At 40.5% G+C, this 24,872-nt stretch overlaps 1 protein-coding gene across 1 annotated transcript in view; it reads left to right on the forward strand.

Moving 5' to 3' along the window:
* Positions 1 to 24,872, forward strand: part of ANO6 (anoctamin 6) — a 79,139-nt gene that overhangs the window by 5,967 nt on the left and 48,300 nt on the right. Inside the window, exon 2 of the mRNA XM_061361192.1 lies at positions 24,012 to 24,088. Coding sequence (XP_061217176.1) covers positions 24,012 to 24,088 — 77 coding nt within the window. The remainder of the gene's footprint in view (positions 1 to 24,011; positions 24,089 to 24,872) is intronic.

The raw sequence follows: 24,872 nt of genomic DNA on the forward strand, positions 1-24,872 counted from the left end.
AGTCTGCAGCATTGCTCTGCAGAATGCATGTTATTAAACTGGTATTTGATTGATATTTTAACATAAAAATAAAAACATATTCACCAAGGCATGACCTAATACCACTTCTAACTTTTTAGGGTGTTTAATTCATATCCAGGCTCACTGTGAATGCAGGTGGAACACTTTCCCCACTGAAGAGTGAGTATAGGTGTTCACCTGCTGCCCTAGCCTCTGAGGGCTTGCTAGGATTTTGTGTTAGGGTTCAGGTCTGATGACCCTGGAAGTTGAAAGATATAGGCAGTAATGTCACAAATGTGTCAAGCCATCATGAACTGGCTTGGCTACCAGTATTCCCCCTACAACCACCAGCTCAAGTCTTCATGGCATTTTGGCCTTTTTTTCCATTGGGTTATGCCAGTGGCAGCATGGTAGGAATGCAAAGCTGTAAAGAAGGACACTGTATCCTTTATCTTCTTATTGCCAGTGTCGGTGGGAAATGAAAAGTAGCAGTCAGGCAAATTGTCAGCAAACAATAGATTTTGTGTGATAGTCAGCCTAAGGATACAAACATCTGAGCACAGAATCCTTTGTCTTCTCCACCCCTCACACTTTAGTCGGGCATCCCACATCTCCCTGAAGGCTCCGTGACACAAGGAGTGTCTTGGGTGCTTCCTGAGGAGTTATATAGGCATCTGAAAGATATTTGTGCTTAATTCAATGAAAATTTCTCTAATTGTTCTCACTTATCCCAAACTCAAGCATTTGATTATAACAGCAGACATACAGACACGATTCCTTGCATGGATTTCAGAAGTGAGATCCTGAAACATTACTAGAACTAAATGAGAAGAAAGAAGTCCTCAACCTCAAGATGGCCCAATTTAATCTTTGAGCAGTTCCCACTCCTCTGCAGGCTTTGGAATCACTCCCCAGTCTCACTACGTACACATCGGATACCTTCTCCAAGGAAGTCAAGAGGTGTGCTCAGTCCCCTCATTTGTGTACACATGGTTTCATACTCTGCCTATGATAACTCACCTAACACTGTTGTTGGTTTATCAGGAATGGACTGCTGAGTGGTGAGGGGTAGGGAAAGGAGACTTACTCATTCCTTAACATCAGGCAGCCCAGCACATATTCTTCCATTGTATGATACTATCAAATGTGACTATAATCCCTTTTTCCCATTCCTATCCTGCATCCATATCAGAGCATTTTTTTCTTCACAAGCCTTTCAGTTCCAAACCTTATCAATACAGGTGGTCCATATTATATGGAATAATTGACCTGTTGAAAGGCGTAATATTATTGAATGCAAAATAGGCAGAGTCTAGATTGCTTTTCTAATGGAAAGAGCCATATGACTGTGTGTGTTATGTCTGTCAAAGGGTAAGATTCAAACCAGCATAGACCCCCTTAGCAGGAAGAACCACGAAGACCAAAGGGTTTTGGAAAGAGACCACATTTAAACATTTTGAATGATAACAGATTCAGATTGGAAAATTAACAAAAACATAGTAAAACACAAACTGACTGAACCTTAAGCGGTGTAGTTACAAGTCTGCTGGAGCATAAATATCCTTTAACTGATCTTATGCTTCATGTGGTAGAAATTGTATTTTAGTTTCAAAATATTGTATGAAGGCTGAATAATATTGAACCCTTCAATGTGGTGTTTACATTAAATAGTTTCCAACGAAGCCACTATTCATCAGTATTCTTTAGACATAACTGAAAATCAAAGTTTTGTAGGAACAGCCACTCACAGCAGATTTTGCTTTGCTTTTATAGTTTCCCTTCCTTTCAGTTTTTTGCTGATGGATTTCCCCTGACCCCATTAATCTGGTTAGTCAGGTTCTCCAGCATATTTTTAGATGAGGTTTATCACGGGACATTAAATATTTGCATAGGAAAGGGCTTATGGTGCAGTCATCAGAATGAGCTGCTGCGCCAGGGTTTGGTAGGAAGCAGCCACCACCTCTCTTCTGTTCTGCTTGAGAGCAGTTGCTGCAGTAGGCCACATGTCTGGTAACTTGAGTGCTCACCGTGTGTTTCTGTCCTGTGGGCTTTTAGCTTGGGTTGATGTTTTGTTAAGGCATCTCTTTTCACACTGTCTACAGGGAGATCTTGGTTCTTGCTCCACTGCTGCAGCAGAGAGCTGCGACCTGAGCCTCAACCATTGCTACTTTGGGAAATCACAGTCAGATAAGGAATCTTCACTGGGTAAGGAAGAGAATCTGGAACCAAGACAGGGAGCAAGAAGCACTTGTGTTGACATACACTGAGGCTCCTCTGCTGTGGCTGTGCTAGTGTCTTCTGATCAGAAGGGGATTAGGGACTTTTCAGCAGGTGAGACTGTAGGTTCTTTCCTTTGTGGGAAGAATATTTAACCAGAAAATACCATTTGCATTGCAGATCGAGGTGGAAAGTAGGGGGCACAATTCTAAAATGTTGTCGGTGTAGCAATCCTGCTAAATGCTGGGAACTGATATTAGTAATCCAAGGACATGCTGCTGGGATCAGGCACAGTGAAGGAGCTGAAGAGCCGTGTCCTGCCTGTGGAGAAGCTGGGGTCTATTGCTGTCAGTGGAGGGAGCTTGAGATAAACACCAAAGACTAGAACTCACATTAGTGGAGAGACTCGTGTTGCACAGACTAGGGGCTTGACTGAAGGGTCTGGTAACATAGGAACTGTTAAAGAAATGGGAAGAGCAAGAACATGGAAGTAAAGGCAAAACGTCCATTGAGATTGGGGTACAGTCTAAGAAAGGAGGTAAGTTAAAGGAAAGAGGAAGGAAGAACTCTTGATGGTATTCATTCTGGTAAAGCAGACCAGTGCAGTTGTTCACCTATTTGTCTAGTCAGGAACTCATAAGCAGTGGCATAAAGATTCTTCCAAGTCAGTTCAGCAGGTAAATGAGCTGCAGCAAGGGACCAAGGTAATATAACTGTGGGTGCAGTGAATTGAAATAATTCATCTGTGGCATTTTCATGCATGTTTTTAATATACAGTAAAAATCACAATGTGTTCATAGGTAATTTATCCAGCAGGAAATAAAATACTGTATTTATACCATTAATTATTTGCAAAACATTTCCACTGCTCTAGCTTTGGCACTGCCTTTAGAGATAATAACATTTAAGGAAACAAGGGTGAGATGATGATCCAGAGGGCTCTAGCATTGCTGGAGAGTTTTATTAGGTTTTGTGCAATGTTAGTAAAATTATTAGTGTCCTCTTTCTATGTGTTTTTTTCCTTAAGTACTCTAATGGAGTTTTTATAGGCATTAATGAACAAGGATGAGATCAAACAATGCACACTTTACCCCTGTGGGCAGTCCTATTGACTACAGTGGGAATCGCATTATTTTTTTGTAAATGCTATTCATCGTAGAGAATGCAGAACTAGTCCCTAATGGAGGAAATATCTCAATTAAATCTTCCATCATCTCTGTATAGCCTGATTTATTCCAGGAAAAATAATTAAATTCATTTAATTATTCAGCTCTCTATAAAAGACAAGAAGGAATTTGCACAAAAGCACAGTTTAATCTACAGCTTTATGGTGGTGCTTAAGACAAATAGCCCAGCAAAAACTTAAAAATATAGTATATTATTTAGTAAAAAAAGAAGAACTCAATATGACATGGAGAATAAATAAGTCCATGCTGGATTTAAAGTTCTCATTTTTTTTTAACTTGCTCCTTGCTGATGATAAAGTGAGGAGAGAAGAAGCTTCAAGGGCAATGCAGTCCCACCAAGTAGAGCTCCAGATGTTCGTGTGAGTTTATTGGCATTTGCAAGAACAGCAAAGCTCTCTTTTGGACCTCTTATGCACAGGAGGAGGTGGCTTTAGTTAAAAGTTGGTTATTAAGCTGCAGCTGTGAGAAGAAAAACCTGAAGTGTCCTTCAATTGCTAGAACTACAAAGTATTTCCTGATTAGGAAACAAACGTAGAGTTTATTCCTAAACTCTGGGTCCAGCACTGGCAATGTTTAAAGCCTTTGCACCCACACACACAAAGTAGCTCAAAAATGCCTGTAGGTTTTGACTTTCAACTCAGTATTTTCACAGTCAAAGTAATTAAAAGTGTCTTTTTGGGACCCTCCTGTAAACACAGTGTACAACAGCTGAGTGTAGGAAATACTATAAAGCAAACGTGCTGAGAAACTCATTACAGACATTCAAATAAATCTCCTTTGAGACATGTAAATTTAATAGCAATGGGTATAATTTTATAAACATATTTCAAACTTAAGATTTCTAATTAGATAGCTCATTGATCCATAGGCACTGAAGTCTAACCAAACAGTGATCTGCAATTACAATTTGGTTAATCATTTCAATTCCCAATAAAAAGGCTCCACAGCTGCCTGGAGGCTTGGCATAGCTGAGGAAAACCATGGGATCAGCTTAGCTGCTAAAAAAGCTTTTGTAGCTGGGGGCCAGTGCTGTGTATGGGCTGACTTCCTGTAAATCACAGCTAAGGCATGGTACACTCCCTCCCATGGAACCGGCAATGATTCTGACAGTATGCTTGGGGTTGATCTTGGTAAGTCTCATAGCAAAAGCAGAAGTGGCTTGTTTTCTCTGTCTGAGGGCAGCTGATTTGGGTTAGCTGCTCTGGGATTAAAAGGAAACAAACAACAACATCAACAAAACCCTCACGTTATTTTAAGCAATGAAGAAAACTCTTTCAGAGTCAACAAGGTACTCAGGGACTGTCAGGAGACCGGGTCACATTGCATGGGCAATGATGCGCTTCAGCACTGGAGGGTATAAAAACAGCATGTAGAAACACTTCATTCTTGACCAGAAGGTTAATTCTACAGTCCCCACCAAAGTGTTATGTCACACTCCTGCAGAAAATCAGCTTTAAGAGATATGCATGTTTATTTGGCCAGGTTCTGGGCATGAATGGGACCTAAGCGGGGAAGGAAGAGTGCTCACACAAAAATGCTAAAGAACTTGAGCTGCTTCTTGGTTTTATCATTTGTACTTCTTAAAATATCAGCAATATTGTGTTTTAATGGAGATGATTTGAGTCAGATCTCACTAACTGAAATTCCTCAGGGAAAGAAACCACATAAAACCAATGACATTTATGCTGTTTGGACCCAAGTAGTATAGTGCTGCTGATAGCTGTTACATTGCCACAATTTCACATACTCCTCTCAGCCTACAGTAGGGATCCTGGTTTTTACAGGATTACCTGCATCTGGCTCCTATAGTCCTCACACAACAGCATAAACCTCTGAGGCAGCAGGCTGCTGCTCACCTCTGTGCATCAGTTTGTGCAGGGACATATTACAAGCCAAACATGACACAAACATGAAAACAATCCTTTTCAGTAGAACCATCAGCATCCGTGAAGTTATTTAAGTGTGTAAATGTTGCAGTCTCAGCCCCCAGGGACTGTATATTGCTGTTCAGAGGGGTTTTCTTTTCAGTGTTGTTTTTTTCCCAGTGGTGTGTTTTCCAAAGCTACTTATAATGGGAGCATAAATATCTTGTCTGAACAACAGTACTCTATTTATCACTTGTGGCCACCGTATCCTTGCGTTTCTTTTTGATTGTTCCCTCTGAATGGAGAAGAGTTTAATTAAACGTTTGGGGGATAGATGATTATCCATCAGAGAAGTTTCTGCATCTCTCGCTGCATACAGTTCACTGAACAAACCCACTGACCATTCATCTCAACAGGATGTTCCTAAGGAACACTTTGCACTCAGAAATAAACTCCAGAGATTCTTGTTTGCTTTCAGTATGAGTCTTTCCATTACTTTTCATGTCCTTCACTATTTTCTTCACAATTTTATCATGTCATCTTTAGGGTCAGTGATTCTCTCGGCTTCAGGGTTCGTAGTTTGACTCCATATGAGCAATCTGCCTCATGCAGAAGAGAACTGTCGCTCAGAAGTGACATAATGTGCTCTCAGAGTCCAGGCTGCACTGCTGAAGTGCCAGCCATCAGGAAACAGGGACAGAGGAATCATTTGGTGATTCAAGTTTTCTGTATTGCTCCACTTTGCAGATACTAAACTAAATCAAAGTCTGTGGCTACAGGAAAGGTGACCACTGAAATCCTAGCTGTGCAAGTTCAGCACGAACATATATCCCTGTGTGCAGAGGGGGACTCATACCGCAAGTACTTACAGCCTTCAAGGTTTTTGTCTATGTAGAATGCAGGTAAAAAATACAACAATAAGTAAGATTAAAAATCTTTTCTTCTACATGATCAGGCAGCTTTCCAACTGTGCTAATGTAGGGAAGTGATGTCTACAGAAGTGAGAAAATGTGTATACTTTGAAGGAGGTCAAAATATTGAATTGTACTTGCTTCTTGGGATCAGCGCTGCCCTTTTTGCCTCTGAAAGTGTATGGCCAGAATTTTGCCCTTTTTTTTTTTAACTAAATATTTTTGCTTCATTTCATAATACAAGGGAAATTAAAGTGCCAATGCTTTGCTAAATGTGGGGTTTTCCGTATCTGTGGATCCTTGTCTAATATGTTCCCTTGATAGGGGACAATAAGAAGCCTGGCAAGGGAAATCTCAGCTAAAGTTTTCAGTCTCAGCTGTATATCTCTGCTTTTTAGAATGTACATTGCTGTTTAAATCAGTGGAGATGTTTTGCATTATTTATTCTAGGCATAAAAATATGGCTTGGAATTTAGCTGTCCCACCTCAAATATTCCTCAAGCATGTGATAGTTTTGTTTTTCATTAAAGAGTAGGCCATGCCTCTTGCATAGAGCTCAGAGGTGTTTTTCCAGAGTCACCAGAGATACCCTGCTGGGGACTGCCTCTCTCAGTCCCTTCAGTGTGTATTGCAGAGTGGCTGACACAGCTAATACTGTCACCTCCTTGCTGTCACTTTTGATGTTTGCTGCTCCTGAAGCCCTCTCCTCCTCCTTCTTCTCTGTCCCACCTCTTCCATGTGAAGGGAGAGCAGCATGTAATGTCTTCACTGTTCCAGCAGAAGATACTGGGAATGATTCCTGTGCTGCAACATCTCCATCAACCTGTTACTCTAAAGACTGTCAAGAAAACTAATAACCAGTCAGAAGTGCCGAGCGCCGAATCTTTCCAAAGTGGAGTTTGCATTTAAACTTGGAGCTCTAAATATAATGTCACTGTGAGTTTTGGTTTATAAATGCAGTTAGGCCTAAAAAAACCACAACCCAGTATAGGGGAAGTGGAGATTGGTTTGTCCTTGGATTCTTCTGTTTCTGTATGTTTGCTTGCAGCATTTGTTTCACAGCTTGTGTAGTTTTTCAGGAAGTTATAAATGAGTGTGGTCCATATGTCACGTTATTGATTTGTGAAGTCCGTACTTCGGATAAAGAGAAAATTGTCTTGATGGATTTACGGGATCTTAATTTGTTGTCTGTTTGAAGAAGTCTCCTTGATATTGTTCTATTGGTCTGTAATTCAGTAAACTCTTCGGAACTGAGGAGATTATTTGGTTTCAACCAGAAGTTGGAGCTGAAGCAAAAGATAGTAGGCAAAATCCTCTGGTGTGTGTTTCAGTGGTCAGACTGCATGACCTTGTTGGTACCTTCTTGCCTTACAGTCTATGAGCAGGATTCACACATTTGAAAAGATCATTTTTGTTCCTCTCAGCACAAAAACCAGCCCATTACACTTGTGTTTTCCTTGCTGTTTTAATGAGATATGTAAGTAATCTTAGCTAAGATGAAATGAAAAATAACTCTGTAGAGGCTGCTTGGATTTTTTCATCTGAAAACTGATGTTTTACATCGTCTCCCTTCCACAGTTGTGAACAACTGGATTAGAATCTCAGTGGAAATGAGTTTGTGGTGAGGGGTAGGTCCCTCAGCACTGGTCGTACACTCATGAAGGTCTGTAATGTTGTAAAAACTGAGCAAGCCCTATCTTTGTTCCTGTGTTACTGCCATCTGGTATGTTCATAATGTCATAAAACAGTTTAGCAGGACTATAGACACCAAAGTAAAATGTTTTTCCATGTTTTCCTAAGCAAAGCTTGCATCTCCTCATTCAAGGGCATCTCTAAGATTTCATGAAATTGCACTGTGGAATAGGTGAGACAGGAGGAAAACAAGAGAATTTCTGTCTGTCTTTTTCCTCATTATCTTGCTGCTTGGATTTGTTACAGCTGAATTATATTTAGGATTCAAGACAGTCATTTTTCATTAGAGTCGTTAATGTTTAGTCCTGACTTCTTTATGCTCCCTCCTGAGATAAGCTATCAAAATACCTATTTTCCACATTTTTATGCACATTTTATATCAAAAGGAGACTTGTACTTTAAAATTCACCTGCATTCTTTCCTGACAAGTTTTTAGACTGAATGTAGTCACTCTGGGATGGCTAAGTTTCTAGGAACAATTGTTGGAGAAATCTAGAAATGGTACTTTACACACTATCATGTGCTTAAATGGTGGTCTAAAGCTGCCTCCACTATTTGTATTCTGAAAGCACAATGATGATGTGTGACCACACCAAAATCTGGAGTATGACATTAATAAGGGTATGATCCTTCTTTATGTGTTGCTTATAAACACAAACCTTAAAGTGACATAATATCTAGATACCTAATACATTATTAGCATCATTGCACATCACGTGCTCAGAAGGCTCACGCTATCCTATTGGCAGCACTGCTGATACTTCTCAGATACCTGTGGTGTCTGACTCGGAGTGTGTAGTAATGTGTAATGTATTCGAGCAGTTTTCTAATGTGCCACCTCATGGAGTGGAGGTGAATGACAACTTACTGCTCCTCACTCTTCTCAGTGCTAAGAAGTGTAAGAAGCAGTTACAGCTCAAAAGCTATAAAGAGAAATTTATTCATTAAAAGCCAGAAGATATCTAAACCAAAAATATACTGCCTCTGATTGTATGCAATGGGAGCTTCACTGCCTCTGTGCCTTCATCTTACACTTCAGGACATTGAATGGTGGTTTAGGCCCAGAGCACTGTTTTTCTCCTTTGGGGACAGGAGAGATGATCCGTAAGCACATTCTGATGCACTTGTGTGCCGTTGTTTTTCTTTGGCTGCACACATATGCTGTTTCTTAAAAATCACTGGCCTTGTGAAAAACTGGTGAACAGACTTACAGTCAAGAACAAGTAGGCATGGGCAGAGGCAAGCTATAGGCCAAAAGCTCCATTATAACATAAATTAGAGGACTAGGAGCAGGCAGTGTATCCAAGGACAAAACCCAGGAGTTAGCGCTAAGCACTGCAGCTGAATGACCATAGGCAAGTGGTGTGTTCCCTTCTTATGTCTCATCGAAAGGACAAGCCACCAGTCCAGCTCACAAGCCAGATGACAGACCATCCATTCCAGCAAGAGACTGATTGCAGTAAAAGGTGCAGTCTGATGGCAGCATTACCTTGAAAAGGTAATGGCATTACCAACCTTGCCTAAACTCTAGGCTTGCTCTGGCTAAATGTGCAAGGCCTGATCTGTGCATTCATGTCGCCTAAAGCTGGGGGGTCTTTACCAGTAACTGAAATGACGAGGACCTTCAGCACAGCTTCCTTCTTTCCAAGGGAATCCACTATATTTTTCATCCTTCTCTTGCGAAAGGACTGTAATGGCTGTTGCGATCTTACCTCCTTCTACTTCCACGTTCTCAAAATCCATGGAAAAATGTGTGTATTCACTCTGGGATTTGGTTTTATTGCCTTCACATTTTCCAAACATGTTTTGGTGTAAATGTCTGGAGTTGGAATTTTCACATGCATCTATTTTGTGCCATTACTTGTATAGTGGACTTTTCAATGCCAGGCAAAGAGCATATTCTTATTTCCCACTAGGCTGCCCACATTGCTGTTGCTAGAAAGCTGCGTGCACACATGCAGCCTTCTTGTTAATGCCTCTTTTCCCAGAAAGTAATTTAGAAACCTCTGTGTCTTCAAAACCACAGCTGTTTGCCATGAATCTGTCAGACGTTGCCCAGCTGTAGTTGCTGGACATTGTGAATTGAATTGTCAGCAGAAACCAGAACTTTTTACTCATAGTGAATGTAATAAGCTAAAACACAGTGGAGGTTTTTTCCATCATGGTACTGAATTTGCACTAATTGCATTATTCTGAACTGACTTTTAAACCTTAATAAATTTGATATGCGAGTTGCTAAGGAAAAGTGTGCACAGTTATTATGATTACTTTTCTTACAGTGCATTTTGAAGTTACCCAGCAGCAGAGCAGAGTGCTCCTACACATGGACCACTAATCAAATTGTCTGATTAGGTGAAATTCTAGACTTTCAGCAAAGTTTTCTCATGCCAAATTGCAGTAATAATTGTTCCATCACTTCTCCTCAAGGGAATCTCTCAAATGCTTCAGATATAATTTAATTTCTAAACTGACTGTATAATTAAATAATACAGTATAGCCAGCGGTAATCTTTCTCTATATTTATATGTAAATATTACCGGCAAACAGGAGCCATAGCATCCCTAATTGGCTGTGGCTAATTATATAGTATGTCTAAAAAATGTTAACATAAGGTTAGAAAGTCAAGCACTTAGAAGTTGGGCAATGTCAGCATTAACGTTGCCCAGGCGACTTCAATCTTCCTGCCATTTGTTTGCATGCATGCTAAGGTTTCTAATTGCACAATCACTGTTCTTTTTTCCCTCTTAAGTCCATTGCCTTATTCAGTAAACTGGTAGTAATTGCATATTTCTTTTTATCTGTCTTCCTCATTAAGAGCATGGCTCCAAGCCTTGTTTAACTCAAATTATGCAAGCCTTGCACTGCATATATTTTTATTACTTTCCTCTTCTGTGTTTCTATGGTGCTTTTACTACTGAGCACTATATCCAACAGGGACGAGAGTGTCAGGTTGCCAAACTCCCTATTTAGGGAGAGCTGGAGTTTCAGGAATCTGGACCCCAGTGATAGGAACGCAGGCTGCTGAAGTGATAAGATGTGGAGAATGTAAAACACTTCTGAATGGGCCATGCAAAGATAAGATGCTGAATAGACTCATATCCCACAGGCAGGCCTCCTTTGAACACAGCTACCACAGAGCCCCTTTTGTAAAATCAGCTCTTAACACCATTCTGGGTTTCTGGTTGATGAACTCTGTGTGTTTCATATAAAGTTGTCAAAGAAATGCTCACCAATTACAAAATCTTTGGGATTGATTTTTCCAAAATAAGAGTGTTTCCCAATCTGGCTGTTCCAAGTACCACACCATACTTCTCCAGCTAACTTAGAGACAGATGCCCAGTTCTGCTGGAAAAGTGCTAAGCTTCCCAGCTGTAACAAACACCCTGCGCAGTTAGTTTGAAAACTCAGCCATGGAAAGCTGGCCAAAACGTCGCTCAAGCAGCTTGCTCAGCATCACATGCATTGGATCCCATGCTGGGGCATAGGCCACTTCCCCAAGGCCACACACATATTCTTTGGCAATCAGATAATTTTTCTTCATTTCAATCTTCCTACAGTCTCTACATCTTATTCATCTTTTGCAAACACAAGATAAAGGTCTAGACAGACAATTTCTCTCCCCTGGCCAAACCTGGAGTCATCCTCATCACAGCCCTCTCTTGTATACAAAAGGAGATAGGGTCCTGAAGAAAAAAGAGTAACAGTTTGGGCTTTAGAATGAAAAATTACTTCCTTTGTTAAAATCCACCAGCATCCAGCACCACTTAATGCTAGATCAAGTGGTATCACTGTGTACCTTTCACCCTTTATGCAGTGGGAATCACTTTTGAATGGGAAGACCAAGATCTAATCCCTTCCTTTGTCTTGTTTAAATAAGCATGACAATCAGTCTTGAACCAGGACTATTTCAGTCTTTATGAGTTTGAGTTTGGAGTCTTACTGGTCTGATCACTTGCCAGCTAAGATAGTAAAACCCATTGTGTTCTGCTGAATAATGACCTTGCTGAGGACATCAGAGGGACTACACCCAGCACAGTTCTTGGTGACCCCTAAGGGAAAGCCCACAGTGCTTGGCAGTGAGGCAGGAAGCTCCTGTTAAACAGCAGCTGTGGTTTTGGTATGTACTTTTGGACCTGAGTGTTTTGGTTACTCCCAAACCCTGTTTTAGGTGCCTATATCCCTTCTTTAATTCCATAGACAGACATTCATTTCAGCAATTACGAAGCTCACTGCATGCTTACTCTGATTTCTAATTTGTTATTTAACTGTCTTATCTACTAGAAAATAACTATTTACTCTGAACTTGTATTTAGATACATGTATATAAAGTTAATTAACCATAGAGAAAAGCAATGTGCAAACACGTTTATTAGTTGTCTTAAATATGCTGTCTACTTAAGAAGAAAGTGTTTTTATAAACCATTATGCATTTAAAATATTTTATTAAGCAGGGGAAACATTAAGGTAATTTATTAAATTGATAGATCAATTAATTAATTGATTTATTTGTCCTGGTTACTAAGGGCCATACACCATGTTTGATATAATTTAGCATTAAAACTGTCAATCTGCTTGGACACATTTGTATACCTCAGCAGGAATTTATCTAACTTTATATGCCTAACACCTTCTGCAAACCTGCCCTAATGCCCTTTGGGTTTTCAGAATTAGTGGCTCTCATCCTCTGACACCTGGATATTTATTTACTGCTAGCACAAAACAGCCGCCTCTTCACCTGATCCCTTTTTCACACTTCAACAGCTCATTCTAAGTAAAGAAAATTTTGTTTCAGAACCTAGTAGCAAAACTAAAAATCAGAAGTTCTCAGTAAGCTGGTGCTGGATTCAGTGACCCAGCAGATCCCGTATGTCTTATGTTCACATTAATGTGACTGAGGTAGCTATTTTTGTTAATCCTACAAACTAAGACCTTGCATTTTTGACAGCAGGAAGGACAGTGTTTACACTATTGTTAAAAAGGAAAGAAATAAAGTTTATATGTATGAGTGCCTCAGTTTATAATGATGTGGCATAGGTTGAATCAATCATGAAACAGGCTCATTTGGCAGCCAGTATTACAGCAGTTTTCTACCAGAAGTCATATATGGCTAAAACAAAGCAGCCCTTAAGTGAAAAATTAAAGACTCATTTGTTGAATCCTTTTCACATATGTAAATTACTTAATAGATTATAAGGTGTATGTGGAGAAGAGAGTATGATTCAGCCATATTCCAGCCTGAGATTAATGCCTGAAACGATTATCTGTCTGAAGCCTTTGGACGTAATCAGTTTATTCCATTATTTTATAGTCTGACAAAGCTAGGTAGCTATTTGACATTATGCATTCATGGCAAAACCAAAAAGCATATCAAACATTGTTTAAAATTGTAGCAGGTAGGTGTGTTAATACATTCTAAACTCAAAAATTGTTTCTATATTTATATATATTGCCTATTGACAGATGAGAGCCAAAACAATTCTTTCTGACAGCCATTTCAGCTGAAGGTGGGTAAATTGTTTAGCTTCAGAAAAAGCATTTAGAATAGTCTAATTAGCAGCTGAGTTTCTGCAGTGATTTACAGTCAGCTAGTGTCTGATGTGCAGACTCGATGCAGACAGGTTGGTTCTGGCGTGCGTTGCAGCAGTGAAAAACAGGAGCCAGCATTTGCATTTCAGCAGATTACTCTGAATTCACAGAACTGTAACTAAAATGTCATTAGCCCAGTGTTTGTTTTTGGAACTGAAGCTGGGGCAAGTCCAGGTCTCATTGAAATGATTTAGGATTTTTGCTACGGGTTTTGGGCAAGTGTCCCACTTTGAGCTCCAAACACATAAGAACCATTTGACAGTTTGGGTACTGAGCTCCTTAAACCTTCCAGCTCAGTGCCTCTTAAATATTTAGGCACTGCTATCAGCGAAATAGTTTACATAAGTTCTTCTTTCTTGCTCTATAACTGCATGCTAATTGCTTTATTGTTTTTGTTGAGCTACCCGGACTCTGAGCTGGCTGTTTCAGGACATGGGGTGTTAGACTAGCAATACCCTGTATTATATTTCCAACTGAATGTTTTCCTGTTTAGGGTTAGTCATGAAAGAGTATTTATTTTTGGAAGGCAATACCACATGTTCCCAATTCTTTGTTTGCACAGCTGTAAGAGAAGATAACTTAATGGAAAGAATAGTCTTTCAAACATGAAAGAATCATCTTCCAACACAGCCTTTGAGATGCAGCAGCGTCTATAGCTTCTTTTTGGGGATGCTTAGGCATCTGAAATTAAAATCGATGTTTTTCTTATTACGTGGCATAGATTAGGTTTGGGGTTGATAATACCTGCAGATCTGCTCTGTGTGAGTGCACAGAGAATTAAATTTATTGACAGCTTGGAAAGCCATTCGGGCATTACTAATTGTCATCAGTTTTCTCACGTACTGTAAGACTGCAAGCTACTATAAGAAGAGAACAAGACTTTCACACAGAAGGCAGCTGTATAGATCTCTTATTAACTATAAATAAGATCTTATGAAGTACAGTTTGTTATAAAGATAATTTTATTTCACTTAAAATACATAACTTTTCAGAAAGTGAAGAATATGGGGTTTAGTAGCACGTATTCTTCAAATAAACTCTACAGGTATGAAATAAAACTAATTTAAACACATTCCAATCAAAGAACTGAACTTAAAAGAATGACTGCTACTAAGTATAAGCCAGTAGCATTTTGGTGGAATGAGGTGAAACCATTTATGATTTGTGATTGTAATGGCTGCCCTCATATGCGAGTGAAGAAAAGATTGTACCCAAAAGAGCTGGTCTGGAACAGCTAGTCTGGAAAAGTAACTTCAACCCAGGCAGGCCTTTACCCACCAAAAAGATCCTGATAATACTCTCTCCAGCTAGGAAGGAGCAAGATGAAAATGTTAAACCTGCGTTTTGGATGGGTAGCCTAAGACATTATTTTCTTAACTCCTTGTGTTTATTCATTTACTCTGTGAAGTGAAAGCAATTAGGTTAATATATCATCCTAGCTAACGAGGATTTGGGGTGGGGGTTGTTTAAGATTATTTAGTTGATTAAACAAAACTATGTTATATGTGGCTTCATATGTAAGGATCAAAACCATCAAGGATATTTCACATTTAATACTGATTTTTAGACTTTTTTGGTTTTTAACAAAGGAAGTAGCTCAAGTAACCTAATGGTCTTGATTAATTCTGGTTTGGAGCTATGGAGCTCTTTCTTTTATTCACATATTTATAAAGTAAAATACATATTCTTGCTTTTTCTACTCCTAAATAGCTTCTTAGCTCCGACAGTATTCCTATACAATGAACTAAACACATAAAATGAACTGCCACAAAGAAATATTCTACACCAGCAAAAGAGATTGTGGCTGACAAAATCAGTATGTGAGTCCCAACAGTTTCTGTTTCCAGAAAAATTCAAATGTGAAATAATTTTACTTCACTTCAGATTTGATTGTGTTACATACAACTTGAATAGCTTACATTTAACTGAAGAACAATTTGTTCTATGATCAGCCCTTAAAATAGGTCATGATCTGTTCTGGTAGGCTTTTTTTAGTCATAACTATTAGTTAAATTTTGTTTATACAAAAATGTAATTTGCATATTTATAATATTGTTAATACATATTAATAATACATAATTAACGTATTAATACAGAAAGCCTTATGTAAATTAACAGGAAGGAAAGCAGTTATTTTGTCTAGTCTAAATAACATCTATTCAAAGTTTTCTTTGTTCATAGCACCAGAGCTTGTAGTCATAACAATATCTTCACTTCCTGGGCAAGTGTTAAGATTTGGAAAAGCACAATCTTTGCTCAGTAGGGAAACTGCTTTGTATTGTCAGTTCTCTGCCTTTTTGGTCTGCTGGGGCGTTTAAAACAGTATGACATAAATCTGTCCCCTTCTTCCCCTACTTTTCTACCCAAAAGCCAGGATGGAATCATATTTAAGTACCATAGTGTTATTATTTTTGGACCAAGAGACGGAGAGATGGATATTCTTAAGGAAGCTGCCATCTACATAAAGTTGCTTTCAGGACAGCGGCTTTACAGCAGTGCCCAGATGGTGTTCAGGGATGACTCTGGATATTTAGACTGATTCACCACCTAATGATGCTCTCCCCTTGTTATTATTTCTACATTTTTAATACAGTGATTGCCATTTCTTCACATGAAACCCTGTCTTGGATATGTCAACACTCATCCTTTGTGAGAAGATGAATCCCTCTGAACTACTAGTTTTATTCCAAACAGCAGTAATGTGTTCTTTTATGAAATAAGGTGAAAGTAATTTGATTAGATGATGAGCTTCAGAGTAGTTTTCATTCATTACAGGACTCAGTTCATATCCAGTATTTTACCTCATGCTTTGTCATGGCTTCTGAGATGCTACCTCAGAGGTGGGGCTTTTTCTTGGTTGCCTCTCAGGTGCTGTGCATGATGACATAGAATCACAGAATAGTTAGGGGTGGAAAGGACCTTAAGATCATCAAGTTCCAACCCCCCTGCCATGCGCAGGGACACCTCACACTAAACCAAGGCTTTGTCCAACTTGGTCTTGAACACTGCCAGGGATGGAGCATTCACAACCTCCCTGGGCAACCCATTCCAGTGCCTCACCACCCTCACAGTAAAGAATTTCTTCCTTATATCCAATCTAAACTTCCCCTGTTTAAGTTTTAACCCATTACCCCTTGTCCTGTCACTACAGTCCCTAATGAAGAGTCCCTCCCCAGCATCCCTATAGGCCTCCTTCAGATACTGGAAGGCTGCTATGAGGTCTCCACGCAGCCTTCTCTTCTCCAGGAGGAACAGCCCCAACTTTCTCAGCCTATCTTCATATGGGAGGTGCTCCAGTCCCCTGATCATCCTCGTGGCCCTCCTCTGGACTTGTTCCAACAGTTCTATGCCCTTTTTATGTTGACACCAGAACTGTACACAGACTCCAAGTGAGTTTTCACGAGAGCAGAATAAAGGGGCAGGATCACCTCCTTCGACCTGCTGGTCACACTCCTTTTGATGCAGCCCAGGATACAGTTGGCTTTCTGGGCTGCCAGCACACACTGCAGCCGGCTCGTGTTCATTTTCTCATCAACATCTCGATCACCATCTCGAGTGTGCATCTCGAAACCCATCTTCTGCTAGCATGACTGCAGACTGCTGAGATGGGGAGATAGTATCACAGTGTTGGTCTGTTTCCTGAGGAAGTGTGTGATGCAGGATCAGCTATACTTAGAAAGCAGTGTCTGGGCAATGCCCACCATCTTTGGATCTTGTTTATCGCAGTAGATGGGAACAAGCTGACTCCATCCAGTTCTCTGAGTCTCACCGCATTAGAGCAGATAGACTTTAGTAATGACTATTTTTCTGTTCTAACGTGGTAACAGGGCTGTCAGACAAACATTTCATTAAATGTGTCTATTCAGATAAAAAATTGCATGTAAATATTTCCTGATACTTCCCAGTTGGTGACGTACTTTGTTACTGTATTAATTTTCTTCATAATCTACTTAAGGTCCAGAAGGATTAAGTGTGTCCAGTTGTGTACTTACATTTTTACTTTTCTACATACAGTGAATGTTGTTGCCTGAGGCATGGCTACATGAAGGCAGTTCTGTGAGCTAAGACAGAGTGTGGATTTGAAAATCTCTTCAGTTCTTTGGTAAATGCCTGCAAACCTTTCCTCTCATGCTTTCCACCTGTATTTGTTGTGGGACAGCATTGTGAACAGCCAGGAAATGCAGATTAAGTTGACGTGCCCCAGCACTACGGTTTAGCTTTGCAACTCATTTTCTGTAACCATACTGTAATATTCCCTGCTTACGGAGGAGGCACCCTGTGCAGCAGGCAGGTCCCACTGGGAGGCTGAGCAGATATTCTCAACCACATCAATTTAGGACTTAGGAGAGCACAATATTGTATTAGTTTATTTTTCACTCTGTAAGATCATGATTTGGGACTCACACTTTTTAAAACACCTGTGACAGACAATACTCTTACAAAATACTCTGAGGGAAGTGAGAGGTCATATCTATAGCAAAGCAGCAGTGCCTGGGGTACCATGCTCAGTGCCAGTGGTCATGTCCTTTGCAATGTCTCACAGGTTTGCTGGGTGAAGTGAAGAACCAGGTACTAAGATTTTGGTGTTGTAAAACCTTTTTGACGTCTCAGAGTAATTCTGTGTCTATTAATTCAGCTTGTGTAGGTGATTTACAAGTTTAAAGAGTGCTGCTGCCCTTATTTACCTTTGAGTTTTTCCATTAGTGAGAAAATTGATGATAGCCAAGAATTTCTTTGGCATAAAAAGTTTGCCAACTTCAGGCACGTTTGCCAATGTCTTTGTTTATAGAGCCAAGCCCAATGCTTTTTTCAAACATCAGTTTATCCAAAGTCTTTGTGGCTTTATTGTAATTAATGATTTTTTGAATAGTGTATTTCTTTTCACTTCTGGATACCGCTTTTTCCATTCTCAGGCCTCTTAATTAACAGTCTTAAAAACTTGCTTAATCCCTACTACCTGTGCTTTGGGCAGCTTCTATTATTTCACTATTCAGGCTCCAGGCAGAGCAGCAGCCATGCCTGTCATTGTGCCCTAGTCTCTTACCTCTGCCACAGCAATAGGTAGAGATTGCTAGTAGGAATGTTCATGAAAGCCTTTAAAATTGAGTTATTCAGTGGGAAGATCATTGAATTTACAAAATCATTCACTGTCACTATCAATTAACTAATGAAAAGACTGGATATTTTACTCTGGTTCTCAGGGAATTTTAGGATGTTTATTCAATCCAGTCAGAAATGCTGGCCAACGTGTGAGAAAGCAACACCATGGAGAAAGCTCATAAGACAAATCTCTGGTAGTTCCAACAGCAGGATTCATCTCCCACGGTCTGGCCCAAAGCATGGAATATACACAAGTTATAAAGCAACAGCGTGGGATTAACATAGACTTCTTGGCACTTGTGTATAGGCGTATTTGAGGTAAGGTGTGAAATGTTGACAGTTCAGTTCAGTGTCCTGGATTGCAGAATGATCTCTGGGCAGCTGATACATCACTGGTGTATTGGCAGCTCAGATACAATTGAGATGTTTTTGTAAAGTAGCACACACAGATTCAGTACTTGCAAGTTCTACAAGAGCAGCTTTTGTTAGGACTAGATCAAAGACCAGCGGGTATCACAGAGCAAGAGCTCCAAATTCATTATTACAATTCAAAGGCATTAGATAAAATTCTCTGACAAAAGCAGTTGCCAGGATTCACTGAAGATAGAACTTGATGTACCCAATCAATTAAAATCATAGTATGCCGGCACACATCCAGTAGATTTCTTTGTTCCCTCACACTTTTGCTTTACTTGTCTGCGTGGTAGAACATAAGTATCTACACTTGATATGCTCTGACCCAAACATTAACAGGAGTAATAAAGTTTCTGAAGAAGAAATAGGTAATCAGAACTATTATTTTAGGATAAAAACCTAGCACACTGGTCTTTTTTGGATGTAACTATGAGAACACTGTGACCAGACTTACACTCAGAAGAGGAAACTCTGGAAAGGACCTCAAAGCTCATCTACGCCATCCTCTTGAGGTTCATTGCAGATTCAACTTGGCCTAGGTTGTTCCAGGATATTTAATCTACACTGAAGAATCTTTGATGTTGAAGACCTCACATGGCCTCACCTCCTTTCCCAGGCAGTCTCTTCTACTGGTCTCGCTGCTAGAAAGCTTTTCCTAATGTCCAGCCCCAAACTTTTGTGCTGCAGTTTTCTTTCTTGTCCTCCATACTTAAATTGATCTTACCGTAAGGTTGTAAGGGAGATGGAAGAAATAAATGAGGTGATTTCAGGAGTAGGAAAAGGACGTTGTGTGGGTGCAGCTTTTTCTGACAAAGCTGAGTTTTTGTATTTCTGAGAGACCAGAATGGTCGCTTCCAGCTAAAAACTGCACAAATTGGCACAACTGTCCTTGCAAACCACTGCCAGAAGAAATCTTACCTAAGTAGTTTCAGGTAGTGCCAAGGGCTTGTTTTTTTGCCTTTACACAAACATTAATATGTATTTAATTTAAGTTCAGGTTTGCCCTCAGTGAGAGGGTAAGATACCTTATGCCTAGGTCCTTTCATTGGGCCAATGGCCCAGGGACTGCACTGAGCAGCAAAGTAAAAATTTCAAGTGAAAATGTGTTAAGAAGGTAAATATTGATAAAATGATAAAATGTGCATGACACCATGTCATGGGGAAGATACTTTGGACAGAGACACTGAGGCAGAACAAATTGGCTTCATGTATAAAATTCTCCAGAGGATTTTCCTACCCAGCCCCAGATCCATCAGGATTTGAAAGAGCTGGATTTATCTTTCCTGCTGTGAATGCCAAGTTTGCCTCTTCTCTTCAGTTCTGGCTGAAGGGATTTCTAGACAGCACTGATGAGGGGTGTGTAGTTACACATTGTAAGGACTTAGCAAGCAGTCTATTTTAACTCATGAGTTTCGTTACTGCAGTTCAGTGGGTGGCAGAAGCCTTTGTATCTGTGTCCACATCTGCTTCTTCTATATAATGGCACACAGAGCAAGTATTTCTATTTCAAAGCAAGATGCTTATATTTCTCCTTCACTCTGCCTATTATATGTGGGCACAAACATTCCTTCTTCTGTGGGTTTTCAGAAGCACTTTATGTCTGGATATCTTTGTGTCCAGACAGAGACTAAAGAACACCCTAAGGAATGTAGGGTGATGCCCATTACACTGATAGCAAGAACATATATTTGCCCTTCTCACAACAGTGTGAGCTGAACCATTAAAATATAATGCACATATACATCAATCTTGCGTTAGCTGCTAAGGTATATTCATGTTTTCAAGTCTTCAGATTACGGTCTCATCTTGTGATTTCTGTGTGCTGCACCAGTCTGCATTTTCCTGCTCTTCTTTTAAATGCTGGGAGACGTTTTTAAAGACATTTATGTTTTTGAGAGCTCACCGGCTTTGATTATTCAACTGGGCCAACCTTTGGGTTATGACTCATATATTGTCCGGGAAGCTAGGGACCAGGTTAGGAAAGCTAAGGCCCAGTTAGAATTAAACTTGGCTAGGGATATTAAGGATAACAGGAAGGGATTCTGCAGGTACATAGCAAATAAAAAACAGATTAGGGAGAACGTAGGCCCCCTCAGGAAGCTCTCGGGTGAACTAGCTACACAGGATTTGGAGAAGGCTGAGGTTCTGAATGACTTCTTTGCCTCGGTCTTCTCTAGCAAAGGCTCTGACCGCACCACCCAAGTCTTGGAAGGCAGATGCAGGGACTGTGAGAATGAAGACCTTGGGCCCACTGTAGGAGAGGAATTGGTTTGAGACCATCTTAAAAATCTGAACGTGCACAAGTCCATGGGATCTGATGAAATCCATCCGTGGGTCCTGAAGGAGCTGGCGAATGAAGTTGCTAAGCCACTGGCCATCATATTTGAAAAATCATGGCAGTCAGGTGAAGTTCCCAATGACTGGAAAAAGGGAAATATAACCCCCATTTTGAGGACAGGGAAAATGATTGACCCAGGGAATTACATACCAGCCAGTCTCACCTCTGTGCCTGGCAAAATCTTGGAGCAGATTCTCCTGGAAGGCATGCTAAGGCACATGAAAATCAACAAGGTGCTTGGTGACAGCCAGCATGGCTTCACTAAGGGGAAATCCTGCCTGACCAATTTGGTGGCCTCTTATGATGGGGCTACGGAACTGATGGACAGGGGTAGAGAACTTGATGTCATCTACCTGGATTTGTGTAAAGCATTCAACAGTGTCCCACACGACATCCTTGTCTCTAAATTGGAGAGACATCAATTTGATGGATGGACCACTCGGTGGATAAAGAACTGGCTGGATGGCTGCACACAAAGAATTGTGGTCAATGGCTCAATGTCCGGCTGGAGACCAGTAACGAGTGGTGTCCCTCAGGGATCGGTGTTGGGACCGGTCTTGTTTAACATTTTCATTGCTGACATGGACAGTGGGATTGAGTGCACCCTCAGCAAGTTTGCCGATGACACCAAGCTGTGTGGTTCGGTTGATACGCTGGAGGGAAGGAATGCCATCCAGAGGGACCTCGACACGCTTGTGAGGTGGGCTGATGCCAACCTCATGAAGTTTAACCATGCCAAGTGCAAGGTCCTACACCTGGGTCAGAGCAATCCCAGGAACAGCTACAGGCTGAGCAAAGAAGAGATTCAGAGCAGCCCTGCGGAGAAGGACTTGGGGGTGTTGGCTGATGAGAAAATGAACATGAGCCAGCTGCAGTGTGCGCTTTCAGCCCAGAAAGCCAACCATATCCTGAGCTGCATCAAAAGGAGTGTGACCAGCAGGTCGAAGGAGGTGATCCTGCCCCTTTATTCTGCTCTCGTGAGACCTCACTTGGAGTATTGTGTGCAGTTCTGGTGTCCTCAACATAAAAAGGACATGGAATTGTTGGAACAAGTCCAGAGGAGGCCACGAGGATGATCAGGGGACTGGAGCACCTCCCGTATGAAGACAGGCTGAGAAAGTTGGGGCTGTTCCTCCTGGAGAAGAGAAGGCTGCGTGGAGACCTCATAGCAGCCTTCCAGTATCTGAAGGAGGCCTATAGGGATACTGGGGATGGACTCTTCAGTAGGGACTGTACTGATAGGACTAGGACAAGCAGTAACGGGTTCAAACTTAAACAGGGGAAGTTTAGATTGGATATAAAGAGGAAATTCTTTCCTGTTAGGGTGGTGAGGCACTGGAATGGGTTGCCCAGGGAGGCGGTGAATGCTCCATCTCTGGCAGTGTTCAAGACCAGGTTGGACAAAGCCTTGAGTGAGATGGTTTAGTGTGAGGTGTCCCTGCCCATGGCAGGGAGGTTGGAACTGGATGATCTTAAGGTCCTTTCCAACCCTAACTATTCTATGACACATCTTCAGCTGGTATAAATGAGCATCATCCATGAAAAACAGCTTCTTAAACATTCTTGAGAATTTGGCTACATATCAATTAAGTATTTAAGAGAAACCAAAACAAAACAGGCATATTAGTTATGTTTGTCCTGGCATTGCATCTAATGGGTGTTTAACTATCCTAAGAATACTATAGATTAGATTATTTTACAGTTTGGGCATTTTCTTTTAGTGTTACAGTATTTTTTGATGAATTGAGGCTATCCTTTCCAGACAACACTGGCACTTAGGTATCACTGATATCCATGACCCTTTCCTCAGTGGAAGATAGTCTTAGCTGAGACACCTCTCTATTTTAAGGGTCTAAAAATAACACACGGATGTTATCTGACTTCTTAAGAGACAAAAGTATTTGTTAAGAAACTAAAACCAGTACCTAGCAGCAATTGCAGAGCTTCCGTAACTTATTTCCAGCAGCTTTATTAGGATGAATTTGAGTGTTACTCAGTGCTTGATCTGATGGCCAGTTTTCCCAGCATGCTTGATAAATGCACCATGGAGTAGTGTACTTCACAAGATCTTTTTTATTTTATGCAGTATTTTCAGGGACCCAATTCAGTTTGCACGTTGTTCATTTTTAACAGGTATTGGGGAAATGTGTGAGGAGTAACTGGGGCATCACTACACATTGAACTTATCAGTGTGTTATAAGGTCATGTGAAAATCATTCCTCTTACAGAGTGAATGTAACAGCATCTTTGCCTGTATCACATCTATTCCAGGATTTCTAAAGAATTCGCTGGTACTGTTATCTGTTATTGCCTGACAAGTACAGTCAGCATCAGGAAGGGCTATCTGTGCTGGTGGAGCCAGTTCTGGTAATTCATTGAAAGGTAAGCATAGCTAGTGTTGGAGCATGGGTAGAGTTTGTGGAACACCAGTTCACACATACTAGCAATGGAATGACTTACGTCACTGTAGCTTGGTCAGGATGCTCTTCTAGCATTAGCTTGTCATCCTGGTGAAATCTGTCCACCTTGCTACCTGGTGATTATAACTAACTGAAGAGTGAGACACAAGCATTCTGTTTCTACACTACTAAATAAGAACAATAAAACGGATTCTCCACAAACCAGTAATAAAACTAAAAATAATAAAAAAGCCTACCACACAAAATGCTAAAATGTTTTAATTTTTTATGTTTGTTTTTAGTCTTGGAACTGAACAAGGTGATTATTCCCACTTATGGAACCGTGCCGGATCAGCAAAACCTTCACACTCCTGAATGGGTGGGTACTTCTTTAACTATAACTATCTGTAATATTTTCTCATGCAGATATGCAGCAGTCAGTAACTGTTCCAGAAAAATAGCATTCCTTTGCTTTAACATCACATGCAGTTCATCTGTGTGACTGAATCTGAGGTGCTGTATTTCTGTTTCCCTAAAGGTACCTAAAGTCATTGACTCAGATGTGAAAGATCAGATTGACACAGGCACTGGACTCAATTGAAAGTGACCAATATATATTCACCATAAACTGATACACAAACATACACACCCTTCCTCTCTATTTATAATTCTGTACCTGCATATATAGGATTTATGTGTGTGTATATAAGGATAGTTATGAACACACCCTAAGTATATACACTGTAGATTAATACATACCCAGGAATTAGTTGTCTAACCTGTGAGTTCAGGATTCCTATCTACAGAAAGCTTGGAGACACCAAAAAAAATCCTTACTTCAATCAGAGACTGAAAGGGGCAAGAAGAAAAAAGACCTGGAGTATCAATTCCCTTTGTTCAAAGTTCAGGCTCCCCAGTTCACCTAATGTTTTCTGCAGCTAACAGGCTTCTGGCTCTAGCTCAAGACATCCTGCCTCAGATCTCTTTATCTCTAAGAGATGGCCAGTTGACCCCAACAAGCCCTGCCATGGCTTTACCAACCTGATGCCCAGCTGGCATACTTTTTTTCCCCTAGAATGGTACCAGTGTGATCTGCAGGTGCACAAGGAGATAGCTATAAGCCTGGATTAAAAAAGGTGTATATTTATCCTAAAGCTAAGGGA

The sequence above is a fragment of the Neopsephotus bourkii genome, unplaced genomic scaffold (assembly GCF_033783945.1).
Source record: "Neopsephotus bourkii isolate Nb327-2 ecotype Australia unplaced genomic scaffold, CSIRO-AGI_Nbou_v1 NB_1053, whole genome shotgun sequence".
Lineage (NCBI taxonomy): Eukaryota > Metazoa > Chordata > Aves > Psittaciformes > Psittacidae > Neopsephotus > Neopsephotus bourkii.